The following is a 27,798-nucleotide window of genomic DNA, read 5'->3' on the forward strand; positions in this document are numbered from 1 at the left end:
AGACGCGCAGGGAGTGGTCTACACAATCCACCTGTACCTCACAGGAGGGCTCGGGCTGCCAATTCAGAATTGGCCATCTCTTCCAAATAAACAAAGCAGCCAGGGCCATAATTTGTCTGGGCTGTGGAAAAGCCAGCAAACTCGACACTGGGCTGCCATCTGTGAAGGTGAAATGAATTATCAAGTGGCACACTAAATGGAATTAATGAATCAAGCTTGTGACTCTGCACATGGAATGAATAATAGACCATGTTGCTAATTAATCCGGCCCGATGCAGTCTATTTCCAGTTTAATAATGGCTCTCACTTACCTTGCCAATCTTGACAGTTTCCGAATGTTCAAGGCCCAGAGCCAGCTGCTCCCAGGTCGGGGCCAGAGCTTTGCAATGACCACACCACGGAGCGAAGAACTTGATAAAGTGGTCGCCTGTAGAGGATCCCAAGGCAGAGGAGGGAGGGGAGAGAGGCACTTAACTTAGGTTAGACCCACCTGGGGGTCAAACTGCATGAAGAACCAGACCTTTGTTCTCTGGCTCGGCAAACCTCAGTTCGGTCTGAACCCCTCAAAAATCGCACAGTGACTTTCTATCACATGTACAAAGTGCAAGAATCCTCAGCACGGCTCAAAGCAAAACCACATGTACCACCTCTGGAGGAGAGTAGGGAACCACCCATGCATGGAGGACTGGCAGTAAAGGGGGAAAATGGGGTGTACACCCTGTCCTTCCTGTGAACTGTGACACTGACTAAGGGATACACCACGGTGACTTGCCCGCGCTGGAGTCAGGAGTCAGCACTGGACAGCAGTGAGAGGCTGCTGTGAATGAAGGCCACGCCCAGGGTAAACAGACATCGGACACTGCCACGAGCAGCCAGGTCTTCCTGTGCCCCCAAAGAACATCAAGCTGAGGCCACACCCCTAGATCGGACCCCTGGCTGACAGGAATAGAGAAACGGGAAATGCAGAAACCCCTGTGGGAATCCAATCAGCAAAGTCCAGACAGTTCGGAACAAACTGTGTTCTGCAAATAGAGGGCAGGAAAGAAAGAGACGCTGTGGGGCTGGCAGCTGAGAGGCCCTCAGAGGTGGAAACAGTGCCTGGGCCGGCACTAAGTCCTGCTAAACCTGCTACGAGCCGAAAAGGCACTGAATATCCGCATGACATAGTCAAAAATCCAAGCGGGCTGTGGTGAGTCACAACCAGCTGTATATGAAAGTGAGCAGACCAAACTCTGTGCTTGGGCGTGCGCCCGTGAGGCACAAAGGCAAGAAGCAGCTCTCACAGGAGTCAGGAGGCTGCCTGGGCTGAGGGGAGGATGCACGCACGCACTGGGACGTGGGCAGGGCGTGCGGCTTCCCAGGCTGGGCACTGGTCCCAAGGTAGCTGTACACTCCACCAAGCCTGCGCCTGCCTTCTGTATGTTCTGTTCTGCTGCACAACAGGTTTAAAAAACAGCATCATCCTCTTGGACAGGTGAAAAGAAGAAATCACACCCTCACAACATTATCTGGACACTGTGGTCTACATCTGAGTGCAGGCTTCGGTCAGGGGCAAGTGGGATGTGGCCTGGCTCCCGGCAGAAGGGCCCCACGCCATGCTGGCTGCAGAGATGCCCCTGAGACTAACAGGGAAACACTGCTTCTAAACCCGGCACCTGATCTGCGAGGCTGAACCCCAGTGCGCGCGGACAGCGGGTCACTACCGACCTGCCCTGGTGCAGGGTGGCGCGGGGTCTCCAGAGGCCCCAGCAGGGTGCCAGCGGGAAACCAGCTTGGGCCGGAAGGTCCGTGTCCCTCTACAGGACGCTGCTGGAAGCAGCAGCATGGACTCGGGGGGGGGGGTAGGCTGGGCTGCACCTGTGGGGCACCAACTGTAACTGGGCCGGTGGGTACTGCGCCCTGCGCAGAGCTCAAGTCAGCCCGAACCCGAGGCGAATCTTCTACAGGAGAGCACGCCGAGATCCCACGGCTGCCTGGTGCGTATTAAATAAGCACGGCTGAAGCATCCTGCTACGTTATTTCAGACACTGAGTGAGGGGACAGGAGGTCGACTCCCAGCAGCATAGTTACAAGGCCGCATGCGATTCGGAGCCCTTTCTCACACTGTTTTCTGCCCAGCTTCGGGAGGATTTCTCTCCATGGCAGCGCTGGACAATGCGAGCCAGCAAGGAAGCTGGGTTTGCTTTCTGGCCACTCGCAGCTGGGCCAACTTTTCTAAACACAGAAACGCATCCATGTGTGAACAGAGACCTGAGTGTTGTTCACACGGAGAATGCAGCCAAGCAAGCATTTAGGAGGCCACTTCCAAACTATGAGATGCGGTATGGAAAGATATTTTAAGTGTGAAGAATATCTAGGTTTCTGTTTAAACAGGCAGAACTATTTGTGTGTGCCCGAGGTCAATAAGCATGACCAGTATCAACATAAACACTTTCCTATCCCAGCTAGGACAGGAAAACTTCTCGGATTCCTGTTTGTGAGCAGTGGCCTTCCAACCTGAAGCCTCAGCTTGGCACTGGGCCTGATATGCTTTAGGGCAGAGACGAAAGGAACGCTGAGTCTGAGAGCAGTCCTGACAGGCCTGAAGAGGGGCGCTGCGCCCTGAGCCGCAGCTCCGTGAAGCAGGGCCCCGCCCGTGCTCACCAGGCACTCCACCTTACCCTGTGTGACGTGCAGCTCAAAGTTGCTGGCCGAGAGCTCATAGAGGCCCTGCTTGGGCTCGGGGGCTCTGGGTGGTGCTGCCTCTGGCTGTGGAGTCTGACAGGAAGAAACAGAGCAGCAGTCAGTCTGTGCACACACGGGGTACTGACCCTCCCGAGGTGCCGCCCCACCTGCTGGCCTCACTTGACCCTGTGCGGAGCTGCCATGCTGAGTGGGGCCGGGGCAGGAGCGCCTGTGTCAGGCGCTTCACCAGCAAGGCCCTCGCCAGCCTGGGAGCAAAGCTCCAGGGTAGCCAGTGACAGCTGTCCCACCCTACTCCCAAACAGAGAAGCTAAGGACAGTCCCAGCCCAAACGCAGTCCTTTGCTGTGAGATTTCACAGGTTACACAGGAAGCTTCCCGATGGGCCGATGCAGGAGGGTTAGGACCTACAGACACAAAGGAAGCAGGACGGACACAGGGAGCAGGAGGGCCTGCTTTCCTTAATTCCCACAGTGGCAGGAAAACCACACAGGGAGGGAAGACAACCACTGTTGAAGAGAAGAGTAGGTGACGAGGGGCAAATCTAGAGAAGAGAAGGCAGCAGACAGAAAAGCACAGGGCAGGCTTCACCGGAAGAATACAAGGCACACCACTAGGTGTGGGACAGAAAACACAAAGGGCAAGGATGGCTTTTTAAAACCTGCTTCTGCAGACCCCGCGCTGCTCACCACCTGTGCACATACTACTCAACTTCCCTGTACAACTGTGATAAGGTCTATTTTATAAATTAGGCTAGTCAGAGATTAACAGAAATAATAAAACAGAGCCATCATAACAACAAACTAATACAAAGTTATTTAAAGCTCATAAATTGCTTATTTCTATAATTTTCCAGGTCATATTTCTGACCTTGGGTAACTGAAACCACAGAAAGCAGAAAGCCGGATTAAGGGGGACAGCCATTCCTGAGGGGACACCAATGTGCACAAATAGTTCCTAGACTGCTAGGCGATTCTAAATTTCTCAGTTTTTGAGGCCAGGAATATCTCTGGCTTCCAACCAAAGTAATCTGAAGAAAAGATCACTGAATCCCTGTTTTGCCGTAGATACCTGGTGTATACAACTCAGTTCTTACCTAACAGTTCATGTTCCTATGAAAGAGAGCATCCTGGGTAAGTTGTTAAAAGTGCTGACGGCCCAAAGTCGTGCAGAGTTGTAATTGCAAAGCAAGTAAAGTTCTCCTTTCTGCCCCTAGCTTGTCCGGGCTTCCAAAGTGCTAAGTACCACAAAGAGCAGGACCAGGTGAAGGATGGGGCGGTGAACAGGCGGCGAGTCCCAGGAAGGTGAGTGGAGACACCATTTGTCACCCTTCCCGAGACACGCAGAGGGCTCTTGGTAGCGAAATGTTCCTGTGTGGCACTGAGTGCTCTTTCACACGCACCAGAGCAACCCCACCTGCCTGAACGCCACAGCGCGACAGAAGTGGGGAGAGCAGGGGCCGCTGCCTCCTCAGGAAGTGGTCTGGGAGCGCTCGTGAAACTGGTCTTTTTTTGGCTTTGCAATTTTAGGTCTGGGAATATACTCTAAAAAAACCTCGCTTAAAGAAAATTCTTTACAAAGCGCAAGGACCTGAGTTTGATCCCTGGTACTAAAAAAGAAAATTCTTTACAAAGATAAACGTTCCATACAACATTTCCGATGACTGAATTAAATGTCCACAGAGAGAAGAAACATAGAATTGTAAATCCATCATATGGTAACACAAAATAAAATCAACACTGAAACTACAGACTGTATAAAGTCACTAAGGAAAGCACTTACATGAGTATTTAACTTTACAAAAGCAAATACAAATATAAAAACTGGGGTGGAATGTAAAAAACAGATTTTCTTATGTTTGAGTTTCTTTCTGTATTACCATAACCCTAAGGGGAAAATTCTAAACTTATTCTGTATGAATATAAAATGTATATATTTAGTTACTTAGGTAAAAATGCAGATGAAAATCTTTTAAAAAAGTCTTCCCTTAAAAAATTAAATTCAAATTTTAAAGAATTTCTGGTTTGTAGTGCAACTTGAGCATCCCTAATCCAAGATCCAATGCTCCAAAGCCTGAAACCTTCTGACCCAGCACGACGGCAAAATCCCCGCACCTGTTACAGGGTGAGTGAGCTCCAAGAACAGGCACCCTAAGGACACTACAGAAGCCACCTTCAGGCTTTGCCCGGAAGTTAGCACCACAATGAGTGAATGTCTTATTCAGATGTAGGCCTCACCCTCAGGATATCACATTATGTGTCTGCAAATATTCCAAAATCCAAACAATCTGAAGCCTCTGAGCCAAGCATGGGGATAAGGGTGACTCCACCTATATACACCTGCACGTTCCGGCTTTGCCATCGCAAGGCACATTGTCACCATCATCATCTCCCGCAATTACCTGAGATCCCTGTTGCTTAGAGACCAAAACATGGAGCGTGGGTGGCTGCGGCCCCTGGGCAGATGCCTCATGGCCAGGCCTCTCCCTCGCTGAGCAGCTGGGAGGCACCCTCACACGTCGGTGCCACATCGCCCGAACACAAGGCTGCCACGTCCCCAAGGGGGACCCAGCCACGAGACGGCGTCCTTCCCAGAGGAACTCTTCCCACCGTTCTCACACTGGCTGCTGCATAAACCCATCATAAAGCCAGGGTTTCTGGTACAAGGTTCATTTTAAAAGCCTTTTTTTTTTTTTTGAGGCTACTGACTCTAAAGCTGTTCCCCTTACATCCAATACCTGCCCCCTTCAAAAGAGAATATTTTCACAAAGGAGGCAATGTGAAGCTAAATCTCTATGAAAGTTAGAACTGCTCACCCAGCTTTCCTGCCATGACAAATGCAAATTTCCTCTCAGAGAGGCTTGTGGTTTTCCCTGTGTCCTACAATTAGATAATCTGTGGCCAATGGCTGTTCAGCACGCACCACAGTACTCCACCTCGCGGTTAGTGTTAAACATGAGGTATAGTGGTGCGGAGTTTCCCACCAGCTCTGCTATCTATTATAGAGAACAGACAGAGGCGACGAACCATACACCCTGGAGGAGATGCCAACAGACGGCAGGGCTGTAACGCAACTGCTGGGATTGTGGGGGCCACACACTACCTTCTGACCCGAGGACGCCTACCCGACACAATAAAGCAGCCTTAGGCACTGACACTGAATTACACCCAGGGACTCCTGTGCTCTTTCCATTTCACCAAGCATGGGCAGCAGGGAACGCTGGCCCTTTTCCAGTCCTACTGACACCACAGCAGAGCCATCAAAGTTCAGCCCAGCCTCAGGGAGCAGAGCTCCCAGCATCCACCACCAGCACCACAAAATGATGATGATTATGATCACCGGTTTATAAAATGAAGACTTCAGCGTCAGCTAGGCAGACGGAGGAGTCTACGTCTTTCCTAGCCATATTCTTACAGGGGCCCCCCCATTTCCTGATATCCCCCTCACACAGGGAGCTGCAGACACAGCAGGAACACCTAGGATGGTGCTACATTATATTGTCAGTGAAGCCTTGGGGGCCTTTGCATTGGATAAAGCCAGGGGAGCAGGCATAGTGGGGTACGGGGCGGGGGGGGGGGTGATGGGCAAAGGTCCTGGGGAGAATAGGGCAGAAGTGCCAGGCTGGCCTGGACAGGGTACTCTGGCATTGCCTGGCCCCAACCACAGGTGGCCACAAGCCAACCCCGATGCTGAGGAATCGTTCTTCATTGTCTTCATGGGAGCGACAGAACGGCTATGCTGAAGAGTAAAAACGGCTCATCTGTGAGACCACAAACTGAAACACTGCGCATGACCCCGAGGAGGCCGGGGAGACGGGCTTGGTGAGTGGGGACCACTGCTGGGGCTGTGAGCCACCAGATGCTGCTCTACTTCTGTGCACAGCTGGATACTTCCTTTACTTATACATCAATGAATACTAAAAAATAAAGAGTCACTTTAAAATAATCGCCTTGATTTATGTACTTCATCTGGCCTCCGCCCAGCTGGACTCCCCCAAAATGTAGGCAGGGAGGGAGGGAAGGGGGCACTCACAGCTGGCTCCTCGTTCAGCGTCTGCAGCATCCAGTTTTCCAGCGTCTGGAAGTCCCGAGGACCCTGGTACTTCACTGCTTCTTGGCCAGGCTTAAAAAACTTCAGGCTGCAGAACAACAAAGGATTAGGCAGAGCACAAGTTTAAAGCTTTCCAAACCGCTCTTGAGTGGAGAGTATCGTTGCATCAGGGAGCAGACTCGTTTAGGAAATCAAGTGGAAAATGAGCTGGTCAGGGGCTGCAGCTGGGCCCTCTCTGCCCCTCTCTGATCATTCTGAAGGGAAACAGAAGTACTGCTCCAGGAGGCAGTGTATGCACAAATGCTAAGCGTTCAGAAGTTTCTGAGGGTAAATGGAAAATGAAACTCAAGTGAAAACTTGCAGCCACAAGACAGCATTCCGTGCTCCTGTGCAGAATCTCAGGCTTCTCCCTGTGAGGTATGCATTATCCTCCCAAGCTAGGTAGGTATTTGGTACCTACTGTTCTTGTTGGGTAACTAAATTAGAGCTGTAGTAGTAACACATTGGTTTTGCAATATATTATTCCCAGATGGCCTTGGAAGGTACTAGACACTTGCAAAGCATGATGTGTTGGTCACCTTTCTGTTGCTGGGACAAAATACCTGACACCTGAAACTGAAAGGAGGAGAGGTTTACTTTGGCTCACAGTTCCAGAGGTATCAGTGCATGGGTGACTGGCCCCGAGGCAGAAATGGCATGGCAGAAGGTCCGGAGGGTGGAAAGCTGCTCAAGGTGTGGCAGCCAGGAAGCAGAGAGCAGGAAGAGCTTCGGGGGAAGGAAGTAGGGGCCAGATATAGTCCCCAAGGTCAGAGCCCATGACTCACCCAACACCCTAGGTGCTTCATTAATCTCCTGGGGATCTCTCAAGCCAAGCAGGCTGACATCAAGATTAACCACCACATATGAATATCCAGATATTTTGAGAAGTTTCCAAGAGGAAGGACGCTGGTTGGTGCAGTCTATTCCCTCATTTCCCTATGGAGAAGGGATCTTTTTTTTTTAACATATGTAGTCCTCTGAAGAGACAATGTGGGAGCAGTTCCCTTTGTGGTGAGCAAAGCATCGCTAGAGACTGATGATTAGCACTTGCTGCTGATCACTCTGGTGGTAATGGAAAACATGCTTTAGATGAAACTTCACAGGAGATATTAAGGATGAGGAAAAAATGTGGCTACTGTAAAAAAAAACCAAAAAAAAAAAAACATGGGCTAGGGTTTGCTTGCAAAGTGTGCTCGTGCAAGACACCCTCACACTTCCGGGGCACATATGTGGACTGAGTCGATGCTGAAAATACAGAATCAGCTGACTCTCCTTAAATGAAGCTGTATAGTCTCACAGCTACACAAGAAAACCAGTCCACTGGCTAGATCAGCATTGAAAGGTCAAAGGGATAAAGGCCTTATTGAGCACCCAATGTCATGTCATAGGGCTTAGATGATGTCCCTAAAGTGCCCCCAAGAAGAGTATAGGCCCAGCTTCTTCTGTAGCTCATAAAGATGCTCCTCACCCTAATAAACCAATCCTAAGTTGAAAATGTATTTAATACACCCACCAAAACACTGTAGCTTAGTCTAGCCTACTTTAAACATGCTTGGAACGCCTGTCAGAGCCTACAGTTGGGCAAAATCATCGACTACAAAGCCTATTTTATAGTAAAGTGTTGATTATCTCATGTTTTGAATAGCTGTATGAAAGTGATAAACAGATCAGTTGTATGATGATGCTTCTGCCCCATGATAAAGTAAAAAAATCCTAAGTTTAACTATCATTAAACCAGGACCATCTGCACTTTTATAATCACAACAAAAAGGCCAAATCTAGCAAGATTTGGCCCGTGCATTCTGCCTCCAATGACAAATGTATGAAGTTCAACATTATAAGCAACCAAAGTATGCTGTACCAATTATGATCAGTGCAGCACCACCATACCCCATCCCAGGCTGCAGGCAGCTCAGGCAAGGAATTCTATGGCCACAGAGACTGGAAGCTGCTGCTGTGCTTCTCCACCTCCCTGCTCTCCTCTGAGTGCCTCCCCAGCAAGGTTCCCGAGTGGGGAGCAGATGGATCTTCAAGGTATCAGAAAGGACCGGGGGCTGTCACACTCAGTTCCTATTAAAACACGGTAAGAACCTGGCCTATGATTTTTCTGATTTGGCACACAGTGAGCAAAATGAAAAGAAATCTCTTTTTAGACTACAAGTCTAACCTACTTAAGTCTTCAGTTCTTCCTTAGTAAGCTCAGAGAGGCCAGAGAGAGCTAGAGCTTCTGCTACAGACCTTCCAGGTGGTTCTGAGTGTCTGACTTCAGTTTTCACTGTCGATGGAGGGGAAGGGAGTGCTGGCGACCGGGACAGGGTACAAGCCAAAGAACAGGCTCCTGTTGGCCTATTACCAAATGTCCACGTGGGCATTTGTGTCTCCTGGTGATGTGTTTCTCTTTCAAGCAGGCTGCAGGGGAGAAAAATCTCCACTTAGTTATCACTCTGGAAAACAGTGGGAGAAGTGTTTTCTTACAGGCATTCCTCTTTTTAAGACCAAGTTTCATTCCTGGTTGTTAAATGAACTGGTCGCTAAATGAAGAACTGCATATAGTATGTGCATTCTAATATTGAGAAGGAAGACATAGTCAAAGGAAACTCCACCTTGATGACTTTGCTTTTATTTGCATACCTCTTATTGCAGTACTGTGAGGTATAACAGAATACAAAGCTACAGCACTGTACAGCACAATCAGCAAAAATTACAGGACTGTACTGCAGAAGACTCCACCTGCACCATCAGCCCCCACGCAGGTCCTAAGTCCGAGCTGTGGGTTTAGGTCTGAACAGCTGCTAAACAGGTAGATGGTTAAATGAGGGACATCTGCACAATCTATGGTAACAGGATGGAATTGTCTCTCTCAAAACAGAACAGCTGAAGTTCTAACTCACAACCTCAAAATGTGACTCTAGTTAGAAACAGGGTCTTCATACAAAGGGGAAATTTGGACAGAGACACACATGTGTGCACAGGGAGAAGCCACGTGGCCACAGGGAGCTGGGCGGGCCTGATGCATGTGCACAGCAAGGAAGCCCAGAGAGCAGCACCCATCAGAAGCCAGGAAGAGGAGAGGATTTGCTGCGGGTTTCAGAGTTGGTGTGGCCCTGCTGACACCTTAATTTTGGAATTCCAGCCTGCAGGATGCGAGACAGTACATTTGTGTTGTTTTCAGCCACCCACCTGTGTGGCTCTTTGTTAAAGCAGCTGAAGGAGACGAACACCAATGATATCCCCTCTGTCCAGCCCCTGTCCAGGCAGTGACTTGTTCCTGGCCCCGTGGGAAGCTCTTCAAACATTTTCTTGAGCATAGTCTATTTCAGGGGTTATGGGAGCCCAAACCCCTCCCTCTGCAATCTTTTCCTCCAGCCTGATGTGCCAGGGAGACTGATGTAAAGGTTCACATGCACTGAGCTCGGGCTTTTCTATTCACCATTGCTTCAGGCCTTGCAACGACTGTCTCAGAGGACCCACCTATGACCGCCTCAGTATGACTACACGGACACAACCCTGCCTCCTGCACTGAGTTAAAAGGAATGAATTTTAGCATTCTGTTCTCGGCACTTCTGCAGGCCTGTGGGGGTCACGTGGATTCCCTCTCAGACCATTTCTGCTATAGTGTGAGCGATTTTCATAACAACACAACATTAGTGGCTGGTTTACTTGGGTGGGACCAGATCTTCCGAATAAAAATGGAGCTGGGCATGGTGGTGCACACTTGTGGCCCCAGCACTTGGGAGGCTGAGACAGGAGGATTGCTATGAGTTTGAGGCCAGCCTGGCTCCACAGTGAGTTCAAGGCAACCCTGGACCCTGTCTCAAAAAAACCCAAAATAATAAAAAAAAAAATGAAGACACATGATCCAACATGGGCCTTTTTTAAGTGTGTAAATGGGATCGATGGAGAACCTGAGGCTGCAGCCTACAGCATCTCTGACGGAGGCTACATGGAGCTCTTTAAACTTCTCTGTCTCTCTACCTCCCTGTGATGCATGCCCTTCTCAGCCCAATGACGGCTCCGGTTTCAGCCTCCCCATGCCCTGTTTGTGGGCCACAGGAAGTCAGCACCATCAAACCCCACTGAGGTCACAGCCAACGCCTCTCTGCTGCCCCTGCCTCCTGGAAGCAGCAGGATCAGGAGCCTTCACTTCCTCTTCCCACTACTCCCAGCTGCTTCTCTGGGATGCTCTTGATTGGAACAGAAGCTACTTTAAAAGCAGAACTATGAAGCACAGGGCAGTGGATTTCTTCAGTAAGGACACTTTCTCTCTGTTGGTCTGATATGATGTAGGTTTGAATTCTGGCACTTAGCAAGGAGCCAGTGGACGCCAAGAGTCCCAGGGTCCTTTATGGGAAGTCAAAGTCTACACTCATGCTACCTCCATGTACGGATGGAGGGCAGGGTGACCCTGTCACTGTCCCCCCTGGAGGAGAAACAATGGGGCCTGAGCTGCAGGGGACATGAACAGCAGGGTTTCTGCATTCCCTTCAAGCCTAGGGTTCCCTTCAAGTCTCCACGCAGCCTCTCACAGTTAAAGATCAGTTCTGGTTTTATACGCAGTCAACACTCCCCTGTACTCCTCAGTTAAGTACCTAATCACACAGAACTGACTGCATTCAACTGTAACTCGGATTTAGGGAGCTGCAGGGACCCCCACCCCACAGAAACAGCTTTTCCCACCAGTGCTTGCCAGGTGGGCAGGGGGATCTGTCTTCCAAGGTCCTGATTCCCTGCCACAGTGACCATCCTGGACACAACTCTCACCCAGGGGACCTGCCAGCCATGGGACCATTCTCCAGAGGACAGATGTTGTGCTGAGCAGTTCGCTCACTGGAAGGAGGTGCAGCAGAACCAGCCTGGGGCCCAGGGCCGAGTCTCAGAGCTGCCCACAGAATGTCGGTTCATCCTCTGTGCCTTGGTCTGATGCCCCACCCAGGGAGCTCACATGACCAGCTGGGGAACAGGAAGGCTTGTTCTGTCTCAGTCCGGGGGTGGCCTGGAACCCTTGCCTTTGGGGCTGCAGTGAAGCCACACATCATGGTGGGGAGACAGGAGGAGGGGTCCCCAGTGTCCCCACCTCCCCCCAGACTCCACCTTAAGGATCCTGCAACCTCCTAACAGGGCCTGGCCGCATGCTGGGATCCAAGGCTGAACACCGGCCCCTGGGTTCTTCCTCAAACCACAGCAGGGCAACAGGGTGTGAGCCTGGGTGAAGCTGGAACCACCCCTCAGCACCAGAACACTCCTGCCCTGCTGTCAGGGCAAGTGGCGCCACTTGTCAGAGCTAATGTGCTCTGTTCGTCCTCCTTCCTGACAAGCAGCCCTGTGCTGACTGCATGGGACACCGTCCAGGAGAGGCGCAGAAGAGTAAGTCACCAAAAGCTCAAGCCAAGGGCAAAGTCTATGCATGCCGAGTGTGTGAAACGTACTGGCGACGTTCCACAGAGTCCCTCACTGCTGTCCCTGACACCCTCCACTCACAGGCAAGGCCAAGCCTGACGACCTAAAGGCCTTTTTCAAACACGGTGGGAAATGCATGTAAAATAGTATTAAATAGAACTGCTCCCTACCACCCGGGACTGCCCACTCCAATCCCTCCGACCTACACAGGAATTTACGGCCGGCAGCGAGGACTTCCTCGGCTGCAGGGGCCCAGCGCACGGATGTGGGGACCCTGCCTTCCACTTACGTGGGGTAGCCTCTCACACCCTGCGCGGAGCACACGTCTGAGTCGGCCGTGCAGTCCACTTTGGCCACGTAGACCTTGGCATCTTCCACGCTGTTGTACTTGTCTCCCAGGTCATTCCACGTCGGCTGCAGCCGCTGGCAGTGTCCACACCTAGAGCGAGGGGAGAGGACACAAGACTGAGCAGTGCTGGGCCGGGGCGTCAAGCCCTTCCCGTCAGATGCTGGGCTGCCTTTGTGCTGCAGCGGGTGGACAGCACACAGTTCCCTGCTTCAAGCCCTCCGGACAAGTGCACACAGTCCTCGGCGTCGCACAGAAACCCAGCCTGATGGTGTTCCACATCCTCCTCTGGCCTCCATGCCACGGGCCGCCCTTGCCTTGCAGTCCCTCAGGCCTCCGCTACAGCATCTGCAGTCTCCAGAGGGCCAGGGTGTGGCTCAGCCCTGCAGCTCTGAACACATTCTCTCCCACTCGTTCTTTCTCCCTACACCCTGCCCGGCTACCTCCGTCTGCCTGCAGGAGTATCTACGTGTCACTTCCTCCAAGAGTGTGGCCCTGACTCCATCTCCTTTCTCTTTTGGACACACACACACACACACACACACACACACACACACACACACAGCAGCTCCTTAGTGCTGCTCGTGGTAGCTGCTCCTTTATTAGTCAGGTCTCCTCTACCATCTAACCACATATGCACAAATGCAAGGCAGCCTCCAAATTAAATCAACTCTGCATTTTTTCCAATGAGAAGCTAAAAAGGTAAACTTGGAAAGAAGGAGTTTATGGTCACTGAAACGTCTCAGGTTGATATAACCAAGCACTACATACAAGGCTGCATGAACTTACTTATATGCGAACGTTAACTCAGCCATCACTAAATTACTACGCTAGCTGGGATGATGGCTTCTGCCTGCTCCTGCCATACCCACCAGCGTCTTTCCTCAGTGTTAGGCCTGCTGCCGACTGAGTCACGGCCCTGATCAGCTCTTGCACTCTCAGCTGTTTGCGATGCCAAATTTGAATTCGGAACCAGACAACACTGGAAACTGTATCCTAACCTTTAATCACAATCACAGAGCATGGTGGCATAGGGGTTGTCTGGGGTTTTCCCATGTGTCTAGTAAGCATGGTATGAATATCTACAGGGTAACCCCATGCTGGGCTGCTTTATAAAGTCAGGCTTTAGGAAAGCAAAAAAAATAAATAAAATAAACAAAACCAACTGTCCACCCACAAGAATACCCAGCACTGATAACTGTGAGTTCTTCAAAATAATTTCTCAGTAAAATCTGTGAAAGCTCTTTGCCTCTTTTCTGACAGATTACCTCAAAGCACCTTCAGTAGCACTGAACAAGTTTGCTTGGAGCAAAGTGTCTTCTCTAACCATCACTTTCCAGGCCGGCTAAGAGAACCCTGTCATATAAGAGCCTCAAACACAGTATCATCCCCTCTTGGAGATCACTGTGGCGGAAACCCCAGTGTTAGTTTAAGTGCAGACAGGACAAGTGCCAGGAAGGCAAATGCTGTCTTTTTTGCTACTGTATTCCCAGCACCCAGCACATACTCGGTATGTACTAAGTGCTTGGCAATTTCTTCACTGAATGAAAAAAACCAAACTGAAACTGCATTTGCAGATTTAATGTCTGTGAATTCAGAGTGGCTTGAAGGGTGGGGGAGGGGCAGGGGAGAAGCTACTCGGGAGAAGAGCCAAGCGCCACAGAGCCCTGAAGGGCGCCTGCAATGAGACAGCTTTTTGCTCCTCGGTTCTGCTCTTCCTCATGGTGCGAGCATCTTGCCACATCCAGCATGACCATGCTGTCTAAAGAGCATATCTGACACCCAGCCTGGTCAGTGCTTAGCCAAAGCAACTACAATCTGTCCCTAGAAAACCTGGCTGAGCGGGTGTGGGCTGGTGTCCTCCTGGGCACTGTCCCAAAGGGCTTCCCTGGACAGTTCTCACTCCAGAGTTTGGTCAGACACGCTCACTGCAGAATTTTACAACTCCTTTGCAACCTTTTAAGTTTCTCGTGAAAACACAAGACCAGATTAAAAGCAAGGATAAAGAATACATTCACTCGGGCAGTAAACCAAAGCTGTCCATCCTGGGCCCTCACTTAACTGGGTGTGCCTCCCTTGTGCCCACCCCAGCAGTGGTGACAGAGCCACAGGTGCCATCTAGTTGGAACTCCTAGTTTGGGGCCCTTGCAGCTACAGCATGAACCCCTGGACCAACCAGCTGCATTCCATTAGCCTGATCCTAACAGAGCAAGGAAAAGTGCAAAACCACCTAGTCCCAGCACTGATCTCACTGCCATCAGGGTCAGTGTGACCCAGGACCGCCATAGAGAAGCTGTGACCCGATGCTGGCACAAAATCTACTTGGCAGGACAACATACAGCTGCCAAGGCCAGAGCAAAAGCATACAGATCTATGTTTTCATTACATCATGTCCTTGAGCCCAAATCACACGTGGGCTTCCAACATTCCACAGCCTCTCAACTAGACGAAGCTGGGGAGGGGTGGGCTGAGGTCTTCTGAGCTCCAAACAGCACCTGAAAGTCTAACTTTCAAAGGCCATCACGAAAATCTACAGATCTCTATTTAAATATCCACAGCAGCTGAGTAAGAAGCAAGTAAAACCTTAAATTCCTTTATTGGGAGAGTCCCCCTAAATGTCCATAAAGCCACACTGAATGAAAAGAACATTTACTTAACTCCTAGTACCCACACTGGTCAGCCTCTCTCAGTCCAGGACCAACTCGCTGATATTTGCTGCAGGTAGTCCAAAATTAAAACTCCATTAGCACTGCAGGGGACTATGGCCACATGTCAGTTTTTCTTTTAAAAAGAGAAAAAAAAAAAAACCCCACAGATTTATTCCACGAAATTGGCCCCAATTAAGTGCAGCAGTGTATTTAACAGGCTTGGTTACTCCCAGAATACTGCTGGTTCAAAGTAACTACATTAACATCAGCTGATAGTTTCATGCTACAAAGTATTTCCTCTACCGGCGGTAATTCTAAAAATTCAAGCCAGTTGGTTCTTAGGAGCCTGAAACACAACAATGTATTCCACACGTACATTGTTAATAAAGCGTAGTTATGAGCCAGACTGGCCCCAAAAAGTTGAAGGAGCTGAAATACACCCCGACTATGGGGTTGAGAGACAGGTTAGTTCTGAACAAGCCATTTTTTTTCTCTGCCCTTCCCACACCCCTTTTTCTGCTGGGCGGGCCCCTCCTGAGCTCTGGGGGCAAATACTAAATCCTGCAAAACACGTTTCTCACACCCCAAACTCCCGGTCCTGGGCATCTAGGCCTCGGCAGGACAACGCCCCCTGAGCTTGTACCCTGGGGTAACTCCCAGGGTGACGGAGTCTCGGGTTAGCTTCGAAGCCAACCAGAGAACCACACAAGGTCTGATCTTTCAATCGGGGACTTTCCCATCTCACTCGTTCCAAGTGACCTGAACCCGAGAGAGCGGAGAGGTGACCAAGGTCGGCTGGGGCTGTGGGCCGCCGAGACAGCTCGGTAGGGCCCCAGAATTTGCACTCCTCCGGGTTTCCAGCGGCAGCACGGGAGCCCCCTCGCCCGGGTCCCGTTCCCACGCACGAAGTCGGGAACCACACCTCGGGGCGTTCTCCTTTTCCAGTTAAGTCCGAGAAGGTGACCCGCCCCACGTCTAAGGTCGAGCAGGAAGAAAGCAGCCCGGGTCCCGGCCATGGCAAGAGCTGCGCCGGGCGCGCACGGGGAGTGGGGGGCGCCCGGACCCCTCGGCGCCCCCCGCTCTGACCGAGTCGGGAGGGCGGGATCGGGGCGGGCTCCTCCCGCACGCTCGGCCCGCCCTTCTCCCGCCGCACTCGGCCGCCCAGCGCCACGTCAGCCGCGAGCGCCCGGCCCGCTGCCCACGCCCCCGCCCGGGCCTCCCCTGCCCCGCGCCCAGCGCCCCACGCCCCACGCCCCACGCCCCGGCCCGCAGCCCCTCCCGGGCCCCGCGCCGCGCCAGCTACCAGGGCGCGAAGAACATGACGAAGTGCGCCGCGCTCTGGATCCCGTGCGTGAACATGTCGGCCGTGTACAGGTGCTTGGCGTGCGGGTCCTCTGGGTCCGCGTCTCCGTCCCCACCGCCGGCCGCGGGGCCTCCGTCCGCGGGGCCTCCGTCCGCCGCGGGCTCCTGGGCCCGGGCGCCCCAGCGCGCGCCGCCGCCATGGCCGAGCAGCAGCAGGAGCGCGGCCAGCGCGGGCAGCTGGGCGAGCGGCGGGAGGAGGCGTCCTGGGCGCGGGGGCATCGCGGCGGGCTGCGCGCGCTCTCGCCGCGGCCCCGGGTCCCCTCCGCGGCGCCGCCTCCGGCTTCCAAGCCCCGCCCTGCCCCGCCCCGCCCTCGCGCCTGGCCCCGCCCCGCCCCGGGTCCCCGCCTGCGTCGCCGCGCGCCCAGAGCGCCGGACCGGATCGGAAGGAGCGCGGGTGCCCGAGCCGGAGCAGCCCTCGGTGCTGGCCTCCAGCTCTTCCCCGGACAGCTCCCGTTCTTCCCGCGGGGCTCACCGCGACGTGAACACGAGGGAGGGTACACAGGCCACCGAGGCCCGGCCAGCCTGGGGAGCTGCTGGCTGCAGAATTTGGGGAATAGCGCAGAAGTGCGTGGGTTCGCACCTGTGTGAGTCAGGGTCTTGGCCAGACCCAAACTAGTTTTAAACTGCTTTCCAAGTGACCACGCGGCCTTAATCGGAGGGGCTCCTCCCCCAGGCGCTGTCTGCTGGCCTGCTGTCCTCCCACGCACCCTGGCCTTGTGGGTGGCTGGAGACACCCTGGCGGGGGCCCAGACCTGACAACTGCACACACCTTAGGGCAGATGGTAGCCGAAGCTTCCGCCCTGGCCGCAGGATCTGAAGCTAAATTAGCGTGAGTCACTCCGGGAAGCGCCCACTGAATCACCTGTCTTTATCCTCCTGCCTGGGGTTCAACCTCGTGTAAATGTTTACGCGGGGTTTGCCAACAGCAAACCCATCACCTTCCCCCTAAAGTCTGTTCTTCCATCCACTTCGGCTTGAAATACAGGCATCTCCCCCTTGCTCCGTCTCTTTTGCGCCTCAAAATTCAAGCCAACCACACTTATGGCAACTGTTACTTCTTACCGCCGCTCTAAGCCTGGCCTACTGCAGCAGCTGTCTCATCTCCTTCCCTCACAAGGCTCAAAAATTACTTCCTGAAGCCCGACTTTGACCATGACAGTTTGTGCACAAACTTGGGCCAACACACAGCCAGTGGCCTTGGTGTACGGGGTAAAATGCACCTCCCCTGGCCTGCCACCCAAGGCCTGCTGTGCCGTGGCTACGCCCTGCCTGGTATACCTGTGACACTGCTAGAAGGTAGGGGTCGCCGCTGATTTGAATCCTTATGCTCCCCAACACCACGTACCTCCCAAACTCCCACAGTGCTAGTGGGAAATCCCGACAAAGGATCGCTATGTGCTCTCCTCATAATACCAGCCTGTATCCTCCTCTGAGTAGAGCACAGCTGTAGGAGTCCTCTGGAGAGCTGGCTACTTGGTCTCCAACACAGCCAGAAGGGAAGGCAGGTGCCTTCCTTGCTCCCTGTTGCCCCTTCTGAAATACTTCTGTTGCAAAACCTGCAGCTGCCACTAAATTGCCACACTCGGGATGACACGCTCTGCCATTCCAGGGTTCACAGTGTTTCCAGGATGCCACCCCTGCATCCCTGAAGACCCAGCACAGAGTGCGGAGCTGGTGTCCTGGCTCCTGGTTCCTGGTTCCCTCCCCATGCGGTCCCCACGGCTCGGGTTTCCAGCATCCGGATGGAAGGCTCATGGCTCTGTGCCCCGTGACTCCGCCCTAGAGGGAGACCCTGACACCGAGCTCATCACACTGTCTGCGAAGTCTGAAGCCGAGGTGCTTTGGTTTGGATCTTGAATGTCCCCCAAGGGCCCACATGTCGGATGCTTGGTCCCCAAGGGGGCTCTGTTGGGTGGAGGTGCAGCCTTTAAGAGGTGGGGTCACAAGATCGTGTCCCCCACCTCTCTGAGGTGAGGGGTGAGTGATTTCACTCCACCATGTGCTCAGGCCACAATGGGCTGCTGCTCCATGGGCCTCAAAGCCACAAGGCCAACTGATTGTATACCTCACCTCCAGAACTGTGGGCCAGAAGGAACCTTTTCTCTTCATAAATTGACTGTCTCAGGTACTTCATTACCATGACGATGGCTACCACACAAAGGCCTCCACTCTGCCCAGCCCTCCTAGACTTACAGTGGACCCTCAAGTTACAACTGGTCTGACATATGAATAACTTGGGTTATGACCAGAATTTTACTTTTAACTTATGAACAAAGTCTTGAGTTATGACCCGAATGCTGGCTACTTGTGCTTCTGGATGGTCTCAGATACAGATTTAACCCTTAGCTCTGGAGGGAGCATGACAGCATCCTTTCCTGTGTGGGGTTAATGAGAAATCCTGGGCCAGTGTCACTCTAAGCACCCTGAGATCTGCCCTTGTACAGGAGAAGGAGAGAGACTCTGAAAGCTGTGTAGAGGAGCCTGAGCCTTCAGTTGACCAACTTGAGTTACAACCAGCCCTCATGAACGAATTGAGTATGTAGCTGCTCTGCAGGGTCCACTACCGTGCTCTGGAAGCCCATTCCTGTGGAAGGAGCTTCTCGGGGCCACCTGAGCTCCCAAGCCCCCCACACCACCCACCGGCTCCCCACAGTCCGCCGGCCCGCCAGCCTTCTCTGGCGCTTGACCAAACCAGACCCCAGGGTTTCTCATGCGTCCCTTTCTGGCTCGTCAAGCTCTCCCCAGAAACACTGGTGAGCTCCAGCTCTACCTTCCCTGTGCCTCTCACCATGCAGCCAGACTCCTCTGGAGAAAAACCACATGATCATGCGGGATGTTTCCTCACCGCCAGAGATACGCCTTGAGTCTGTCCTTGCCTGCTCTGAAACCCGCCACTCCACTCCAGGTAGCCTGATGTCCTGTTGCACTGCTGTCCCTTCCCTTTAGTCACCATCCCTCTCAGTGATCAATTTCCCTTCATGCTTCTCAGAAGACTCAAGCCCAGAGCACAAAGCTGCCCATCTTTCCACGGCCAAATCGCTGCCCCAGAAGGGCCAGGCCTGCAGAGTAATACTGTGCCTCCCCACACATGCCCGGGTGCCACTTCCTCGAGCTTCTGACTGTCACATGGCAAGCGCCTTTGCACCTGGGGCTTGATGAAGCCTCTCGGGATGTGGAGATGACCTGGGCTATGTGAGTGGATAAACATGATGAGAAGAACCCCTGTGAAGGAGAGGCGGGACATTGGACTTCAGAGGAGGAGGCCAGGAGACAAAAGCGGAGAGGTTTGGAGATGCTGCACTGCTGGCTCGGAAGGGACGGGCTGGAGCAGGGTTACCTTGTGGAGGCTAGAAAAGATGAGGGAAGGGATTCCCTCCCAGAACTTCCGGAGGGACCTCTGGTGCTGTGGACAACTTGACTGTAGTCCAGAGAAACCGGTTTGGACTCTCACCTCCAGGATTGTAGCAGAACGAAAGCACGTTGTCTCGAGCCACCAGTTAGTAATGTTACAGCACGGACGGGAAATGAATCCACCATCCCAGCTCACCTGCCCAGACACTGCTCCTCCAGCTGGCCCCTGTCTTTCGTGTGAATCATCCACCGCTCTCCCCTACTGGGTCGTTTCCCACAGTGTGCAGACCCACTTCCGTATCTACCTACTTCCTTGACATCACCCCAGTTACTACTCCAATTTGTTAGCTTTTTTCCATAGTAAAACTTCTTTCAGGAAGTCTCACTTCCTATTCATTCTGTACCCCTTGCCACCCTGGCTTTGGGACCCCCGTGCACCAAGTCTGCTCTTCCCAGAGCCACTGGTGCCCACGTTTTCGAGTGAGATTGTGCTCTGCTCACCTTACTGGGCTGTGCACAGCGTTGGTACCCTCAAGGCTGGCCTCACGTGACTCTGCTGTCCTTTCAGCTTCTCTGTTCTCCTGCTCACTCCCACCTGCTTTTCAGGCCCCTTGACATGAACTCTCGGTGCTTGGGCCTCAACTCACCTCACTCTGTGCACCCTCCCTAGGTGATATTCACAGCCTCCGCTCTCAGCACCATCTCTCTGCTGATGACTCCACAGTCATATTCCCAGCTGAGCCCTCTCTCTGAGCATTTGCCATCTGCCTGATTACCTCCTCTTGTTGGTCTTCCAGGCAGAGCTGGAACCAAACTTGTGATGCTCCAGAACAATCGGCTTATCTTCCAGGTTCTCTGCTCGGTTTCTTGCAGTTGTTCAAACTAGCAGCCTGGGTTTCAGACTCAGCTGCCCTTCTTCCTAGGTGGAGAACCTTCCCCTGCCGGGCCCTGCCCCATCTGCAGCCCAGTGCTTTCCATTCCTGAGATGCTTCTCTGATGGACTTCCACCTTTCCCCTATGACCGCATCACTTCTCATCCTGTCCACTGCAGTAGGCATCTGATAGTTACACTGGACCCTTGGATGCCTCTAATCCATCCCTCACACAACCACAATCAAATTATCTTAGTGCTCTGCCTAACTTCCTCCGTGGCTTCCTTTTCATGTACAATAAAGTTTGTCTTGGCCGTCCAGGGCCTTGGGGTAAGATGTGCTTCCATCCCACTCCTCTGCTGGCTGAGCACTCACCTCCTCCGGCCCTTTGCCCGTGCCGGTCCCTATGCTGCTCCTCCCGGTCTGTGGCTAACCTCACTGCACCCCTCTCTCCAGCAGCCTCCCTCCGCCCACTAAGCGTTCCCCACCCCACACGGTCACACTTCTACAGGGCTGTTTCATAACCTGATGCCATTTTGTTGCAGATCTGTGTGTTTGGTTGGAGAGCTGGTCCCCTTCCCTTCCTCTGGGAAGCTTTGTAAAAGGCAGATGGCATCTGTCCAGCTTCCTGTTCTTTCCCTAGAATCCAGGTGCCTGGCACATAGTAGATGCTCAACAATGTTGCATGAAGGAACCCACCTTTCTGATGAGAGCTCTTGCCAGGCTGTGCCTACATGACCCCTACCCTTTCCCCAGGCTGCCTTGAATCACACCTCAGTGCTTTCTTCCTGCAGATGCTCAGCTCTCGAGAGGGCCTGACACGCCTTTTCATACCTAGCAGCTCTAAGTGGCCTGCGTCGACACCCACCTTTAAGCAGCCTGGCTTCCAGCTCAAACAAAAAACCCCCATGGAGAAACTACTGAATTTTTATAACAATGAAGTAAATCCAGCTTGCTCTGTGATGTCTGGTACACAGTAGGCAGTTGTTAAATGAATGTATGAAGGAGAGAATGAAAAGTTTCACTTGTCTCCCCTCAGAGAAAGACACTTCCTTGAGAAAGACACTTCAAAATTCCAGTCTTGTCCCAAGAAAACAAGGCAGTAGGTGTAGGGGTCGCTACTGCCACTGCTAGCAGAGAAAGCAGTGTTGACGGACTGCCTTCTAATTGCACTGGCTTCGGACAGCAGCCTGGAGGGGCAGGGCAAAGCCTCTGGTTTGTAAGCGGTCCTCATCCCAGCTGCAGCCAGGTGCATGGGGAAGGTCTACAAGGAGGTGATGTGGGGCCAGAGGTGGAAGGCCAGAAGATGGGGTGGGGACAGGTGCAGAGCCCCCCATCCCAGCACGATGAGAATGGAAGCAGGGGAGTCTCGCTACTGAGCAGGAGCCGCTACTGCTTTCATTTTCCGAGTCTTGAGAGTAACACCATCCCCTCAGGCGTTGTCACTATAGGAAGAGGACCCCGTAGGAAATCCAGAAACTGAAATGCCACTGTTGGAACTACTGTAGCAGGTGCATCCTGAGTTATTATTAGGGTAAAAATGCCACTTTTAGCAGGTGCTGAAAGTTAACACATCTTGTTGCTCTAATTTCATCAGAACATTCTGGAAGGTGCATCTAAAGAAAAAAAACCCTTTTTCTTGATGAGCCTTTGTGAGTATTCAGATGTGACTGTTGAGAAGGGGGTAGAGGTAGTGGATTATTGTCATCAGAAAAAAATTAAGCAACAAGACTAAAGCAAATTTCCCAGCCTGGGAAGTAGAACTGTTTTCAGTATTTTAAAATTCTTAATGGAAATGTGATATTTACTCAATATCCACATAAGCTCTTGGACAGCACAGCCTACTAAATAATTAATAAAAATACAAAACATATAACACGATAATAGATTCAAGTGGTTGGGAAATAAAAGCTTTCAAAATCCACGTGGGATCTACACGGGCAGGGGCAGGGGCAGGGGATGGGGAAGGCTGAGTGGGCTTTGATCGTAAGCTGCGAGTCTGTGTTGCTTCTCAGAGTCCACAGGGAGCCCCTCTAACTCTGCACGAGCTCATCGAGTTCATGCATGACCTTCTTGGCCCTCATCTCCCAGCTCTGCCTGCTGGATGCTACTCCGAGAGCTCTTCTGTCCCCCCACTGTGGGGTGCAGGGCAGCAGCCTGACGCAGAAGCCCATCCATCCCACTTGGGTTTGAGGTGAGAGAAGGCTTCCTCCCCAAGACGAAGAGTGCTCGCTGAGCATGTCCACTCTTCTCTTGGCCCTCCCAGCCACCAAGCATGGCCTTGGCCACGAGGCACCTAGGCCAGCTCCTAAGGGCCACCTGAAACCCAGCATTACTCGAAATTCAGGATCTGGAAAATGATGAACAACCCAGTGGTCCTCACCCCTGGCTGCCTAGCGGGGTCACTTGAGTGCTGAAAACAGTGTGGTTGTCCTGGCCTGACTCCAGGGCTGTGAAGTGCTGGGATTAAATGGTGTGGAGCCAGGATCTCTGCCCCAGAGCTCCTGTAGAATCTATGACAACTCAGGAGCACATACCTGTGGCAGACCACCAAAGAATGCTGCTGCTCATTAGAAGTTCCTTGGGAAATGCCCTGAAAGAAGAGTTCCCACTCAGACATGTTTGATGAGCACTTAAACATAGAATGTCTGAGAACAAATCTCCAGATTATACCACAATACATTGCTAGGATGGAGCTACCACTGTTACTACTTCTGGGTGCAAAATCTGTCCCACTCCTGGTGCAGGACATCAGACACAAGCCCCAGGACCTCCATGCTGCCATCACCACTGTAAGGACGTAGTGTGCGTGGCTCCTGCGTCATCCCAAATCTCACTTCCAGTGTAAGCCTCACGGCCCTGTGGCTGAATGCTGTGTGCTCTACCTTGGGAGCTTAAGTGTGAAACATGACAGACAGGGAAGGCGTGAAAAGAAGCTCCCCAGCCTGAAAGAATGTCAAAGCTTTGTACACTGAGCCCCAAGGAAGACAGTACTTAGGAATTCCCCGGTGGGGTAGGAATGAGGGAAGAAAAAGACACAGGTTCATTTTCTAAAGGATGTCTCAGAGTTTTATTTATAAATGCATCCTCTGAATCCCCCAAAGTAGCCTTTGCAGTCTTTTCCAAATTTGTTTGATCACAGGTTCTTTTGGATTTATGGTGTGTCTTGCATTGTTAATGCTCTGAAGGACATTTTGTGAAATGCTGTATGAAGTTTGGGCCATATTTCCCATAAAAGGACATGTCTGTTCTCCTTTGTTGTTATAGCTGCAACATCTCCATTCCGCATATGCAATTACATGGGAATTCACTCAACAAGTATTTACAGGGTTTAGTTTGTGTTGGGCACCGATCTAGTGCTGGGGATTCAGCAACGACTGACAGACAGCAATCCTGGCTCTCATGGGGAAATGGCCAATGCGCAAGATCAAGAAGGTAAATGCTTTGTTGGTCAGTGGTAAATGCTAAGAAGAAAATACAAAGCTGGACTTGGTGGCATATGCCGGTAACGCCAGCATTCTGCAAGGCTGAGGAAGCAGGAGCACATTTGAGCCCAGGCTGGGTTAGTAGCGAGACCCTGTTTCAAAATACATAAAAATGGGCTGGGGATGGAGCTCAGTGTGAAGGCCCTGGGTTCAATCCTCAGTGCCACAAAGAACAACAAACCACTCAGCAGCACAAGGCAGGGAAGGGGTGAAGTGTCAGGGTTCCCGGGGATGAGAGCTGAAGTGAGGCACTGCCAGGTGACCTGTTAGGGAGCTTTCCGAGTCATCCCAGTGCCAGATGCAGGTGACTCATGCAGGTGGAGGTGGTAAGTGACAAGAAGCAATAGATTCTGAGTCTGTTTTGACGCAGATGCCAATGGGATTTGCTGATGGAGCAGATGTGGGCTGAGAGTTGGGAAGACAATGAGGAGTCAAGGGTGATTTGAGGGCTGTTCGCCAGAGCAATGGGAGGACTGAGCTGCCGTTAACAGACATGGGAAAGAGCTTTGGAGGCCATACTTCCTCAGTGCTGAACACAGTAAATGGGAGCTGCATGCAGATGCATGGAGTAGGCACTGGGAGTTGGAGTCCAGGGGAGATGTCAGCACATGTAAATCTGAGACTCACTAGCATGCAGGTAGCATTTAATATTTAAATGAGACAGGATGGGATCACTGCAACACAGAGAAGAGGTTCAGGAGCTGAGACCTAGGGTATCTGTTTTGAAAACCAGCAGATGAGGAGAAACCAGAAAAGAGGTTGGCAAGGAGGGGCCAGCAAGGTACAGCAGGAAAATCAGATAACTCTTGTTCTCAAGGACAGGAGTAGAAATGCAGTGAACCCTTGACTTACGAACTCGATGGGTTCCTGAGGGCTGGTTATAACTCAAATTGCTTGTAAGTCAATACAGCTGAGATCTGGATGTTTACCTGGGTACACGGAAGAGGCAGATGACTCTTCATTAACCTAATTAACCCAAGTTGTTGCTATGTCAGGCGGCTTGTAACTTGAGAGTCCACCATGTCTCAAAGAAAAAGCAACAAGTAGCTGTTTCTAATCTGCTGATAGACCTGGCTTTCCACTGAACAAGCCCAGTTCATGCCTGCTGACTTGGTTTTGTTGAATAAAATCTGTGGGAGGTGGTGGGTTTGACTGGACACTTGTGTTACCCAACTGACCAAAACAACAGAGTTTAACTTAGTGACTAAGTGTTGGTTGTTTGCTGGAGGCCCCGAAGCCAATTAACTAATAAAGCTGTAAATAATAAACTGAATCATAACCAGTTGACTGACTAAACTGTAGCCAATTAAGTTTTTTTCTATGCCTCACTTCTGTCATTCTATAAAGGCTATCAAATCACATTGTGGGCTGAAGTTCTCAGAACTTGTTCTCATTCTAGAAGCTGATTCATGAATCATTTTTGCTTTGTGTTGCTCACATAAACTCTACTAGATTTATTTGGTCTAAAGAAGGTACTACTGTACTATTTATCTCAGTGTCAATCATTGTGCACATGATGTCCAACACTTAATTAAAAATTACAACACACAAACACACACGCACAAACCAGACCAAAAAAGATAACTAATGTCAAGAGACAAAGCAATCAACATAACCAGACTCAGAAACAACCTAGATACTGGAGCTATCAGACAAACAATTTGAATAACTACAATTGTAATGTTAGATGCTCAGAAAAAAGTATATAATGTGCATTAGAAAAAATTTCAGTACAGATGACAACTATAAAAAAAGTCAAATAGAAATACTAAGGAAAGAAAAAGAAAATCATTGTGACTTAGATGAAGAATCCCTTCAACAGGCTATTTAGTAGACTTGAGAGAATTGAGAAAAGAATGAACAAACTTAAAGGTATTTACAGAAATTACCCAAACTAAAACATAAAGAGAAAAGGAGTAAAAATAAACAGCAGAACATTAAAGGGTTGTGGGATAATATCAAGTGACCCAACAGTGGATAATTCAAATTCTCTCAGAAGGAGGAGGGATAACTATGCTGAAGAAATATTTTAAATGAATCTTTCAAAATCAACAATATATCAAGCCACAGATCCAAAAAGCTCAGAGAAAGCCAACCGGAAAATAATAAACAGTAACAACAAATATACTTAGACATACCATATTCAATGGTAGGTGTATAAATTGTGTGCATAATATAATCCTAATTATATAACTTAAATTAATTTTTTGTGTTTTGGAAAGATGATCATCAGAATTTGTAATGATTGCATATAATAGGGAGATGTTCTTATCTTCTGTGTACTATTTTTTAAATTGAAAATGAGCAATAAAGCTATTTTATTGGCAAATATCTGCCTTTTTGGAATAGGGGACTTTATTCCATTTATATTTATTTTACAAAGAATGTATTTTCATGTAAATGTTTCCTCTCAAATATTTTCTTATAAGGAAATTATAATTTGGTTATTATTTACCTTCAAAAGTTTCAAAAGCATAAATATTCCAAGAATAAAACATGCCAAATTAAGAACTTTATTAAATAGTATAGTACACCCTATTTTATTTCCTTTCACTTGGTCCTCCTCTATTTATTTTAGATTTTGGGCAACATTTACTTTTGATTTACTGTACTGGTTTCAGTGATGGCAAACCTAACGCATGGGTGCCACAGAAGGCTGTTTGCTGTCTTTGAAAGCTCTAAAAGGTTCACCATCCCTGGTTTATATTATTGCGGAGTAGGTTTGCTATGTACCGGTTCCTAACCTGTTTGGGTCTGATGAGACAGAACATACTGTAAAACAAGTGACGCAAAGCAGACACATTGTTTACAGACCGACAGCAAGAAACAAAAAAAGCCTCAGATCTGTCATGAGCCAGTCTTGTCTGCTCGGGGCTGACCACGTCCTGACTGTGCTTGCTTCCCTTGAAGCACAGCTGAGCGAGGGACCTCACAAGCCACAGCTGTCTGGGTTGTTCTCCTCAGGGGAAAGGTGACTCACTGGGCCTAAGCCTTGAAGGACATCCTTCTTCCAGGGGAGAGAACAACACCTGACCTGACTGTCCCAGAAAGTCCCTCCCTAACTCAAGAAATGACATTCCCTGGGAGGGACTGAACAAGCCCCAATCCATTTAGGCATTGCTTCCCTATCTCAGGGCTACTCCTAGCACATTCTACAGTTATTCTGTTTGTTTTGGCTTTTTGAGTCGGTCTCATTATGGAGCCCAGGCTGGCCTTGAATTTCATGGTGATTCTCTTGCCTCAGCCTCTTGAGTGCTGGGATTACAGGGGTGCAGTACCACATTTCAAGGCTATTTTTTTGTATAATTGTTACAATTTATGGCAATGTTGACTCTGCTCTTTACTGCTACTAATGCATTTTGAAAAATCTAATGTTTTCTGCTCAGTTCTAAAACACTTCTTCAATACCTCATTTATTTCCCTTTATGGTTCGACTTACTTTTCAACTTAATGCTGTTATTTTACAGTTCATCTTATTTTATAGCAACCCTATTTCTTGAATGTTGAGAGTAAAAAGCAAATGATGTCTGAAACTGGTTTTTGCCAAAAACATTTTTCAAAAATATA

The 27,798-nt window shown here is 50.6% G+C and overlaps 1 protein-coding gene across 2 annotated transcripts in view; it reads right to left on the bottom strand.

Moving 5' to 3' along the window:
* Txndc5 (thioredoxin domain containing 5) overlaps positions 1 to 16,765 on the bottom strand; it is a 37,594-nt gene extending 20,829 nt beyond the window's left edge. For both annotated transcript variants that reach the window (XR_015439091.1, XM_087181166.1), the window contains exons 1-5: positions 16,465 to 16,765; positions 12,457 to 12,606; positions 6,714 to 6,819; positions 2,661 to 2,757; positions 312 to 427 (exon numbers count right to left, since the gene is read on the bottom strand). Coding sequence is in view for 1 of the 2 variants with exons in the window: in XM_087181166.1 (XP_087037292.1) it covers positions 312 to 427; positions 2,661 to 2,757; positions 6,714 to 6,819; positions 12,457 to 12,606; positions 16,465 to 16,742 (747 nt within the window). In the remaining variant the exon portion in view is untranslated. The remainder of the gene's footprint in view (positions 1 to 311; positions 428 to 2,660; positions 2,758 to 6,713; positions 6,820 to 12,456; positions 12,607 to 16,464) is intronic.
* Between the last annotated feature and the right edge of the window lie 11,033 nt (positions 16,766 to 27,798).

This window comes from Heterocephalus glaber, unplaced genomic scaffold (genome assembly GCF_053883595.1).
Source record: "Heterocephalus glaber isolate CG9 unplaced genomic scaffold, H.glaber_assembly_v1.0 deba00001472, whole genome shotgun sequence".
Lineage (NCBI taxonomy): Eukaryota > Metazoa > Chordata > Mammalia > Rodentia > Bathyergidae > Heterocephalus > Heterocephalus glaber.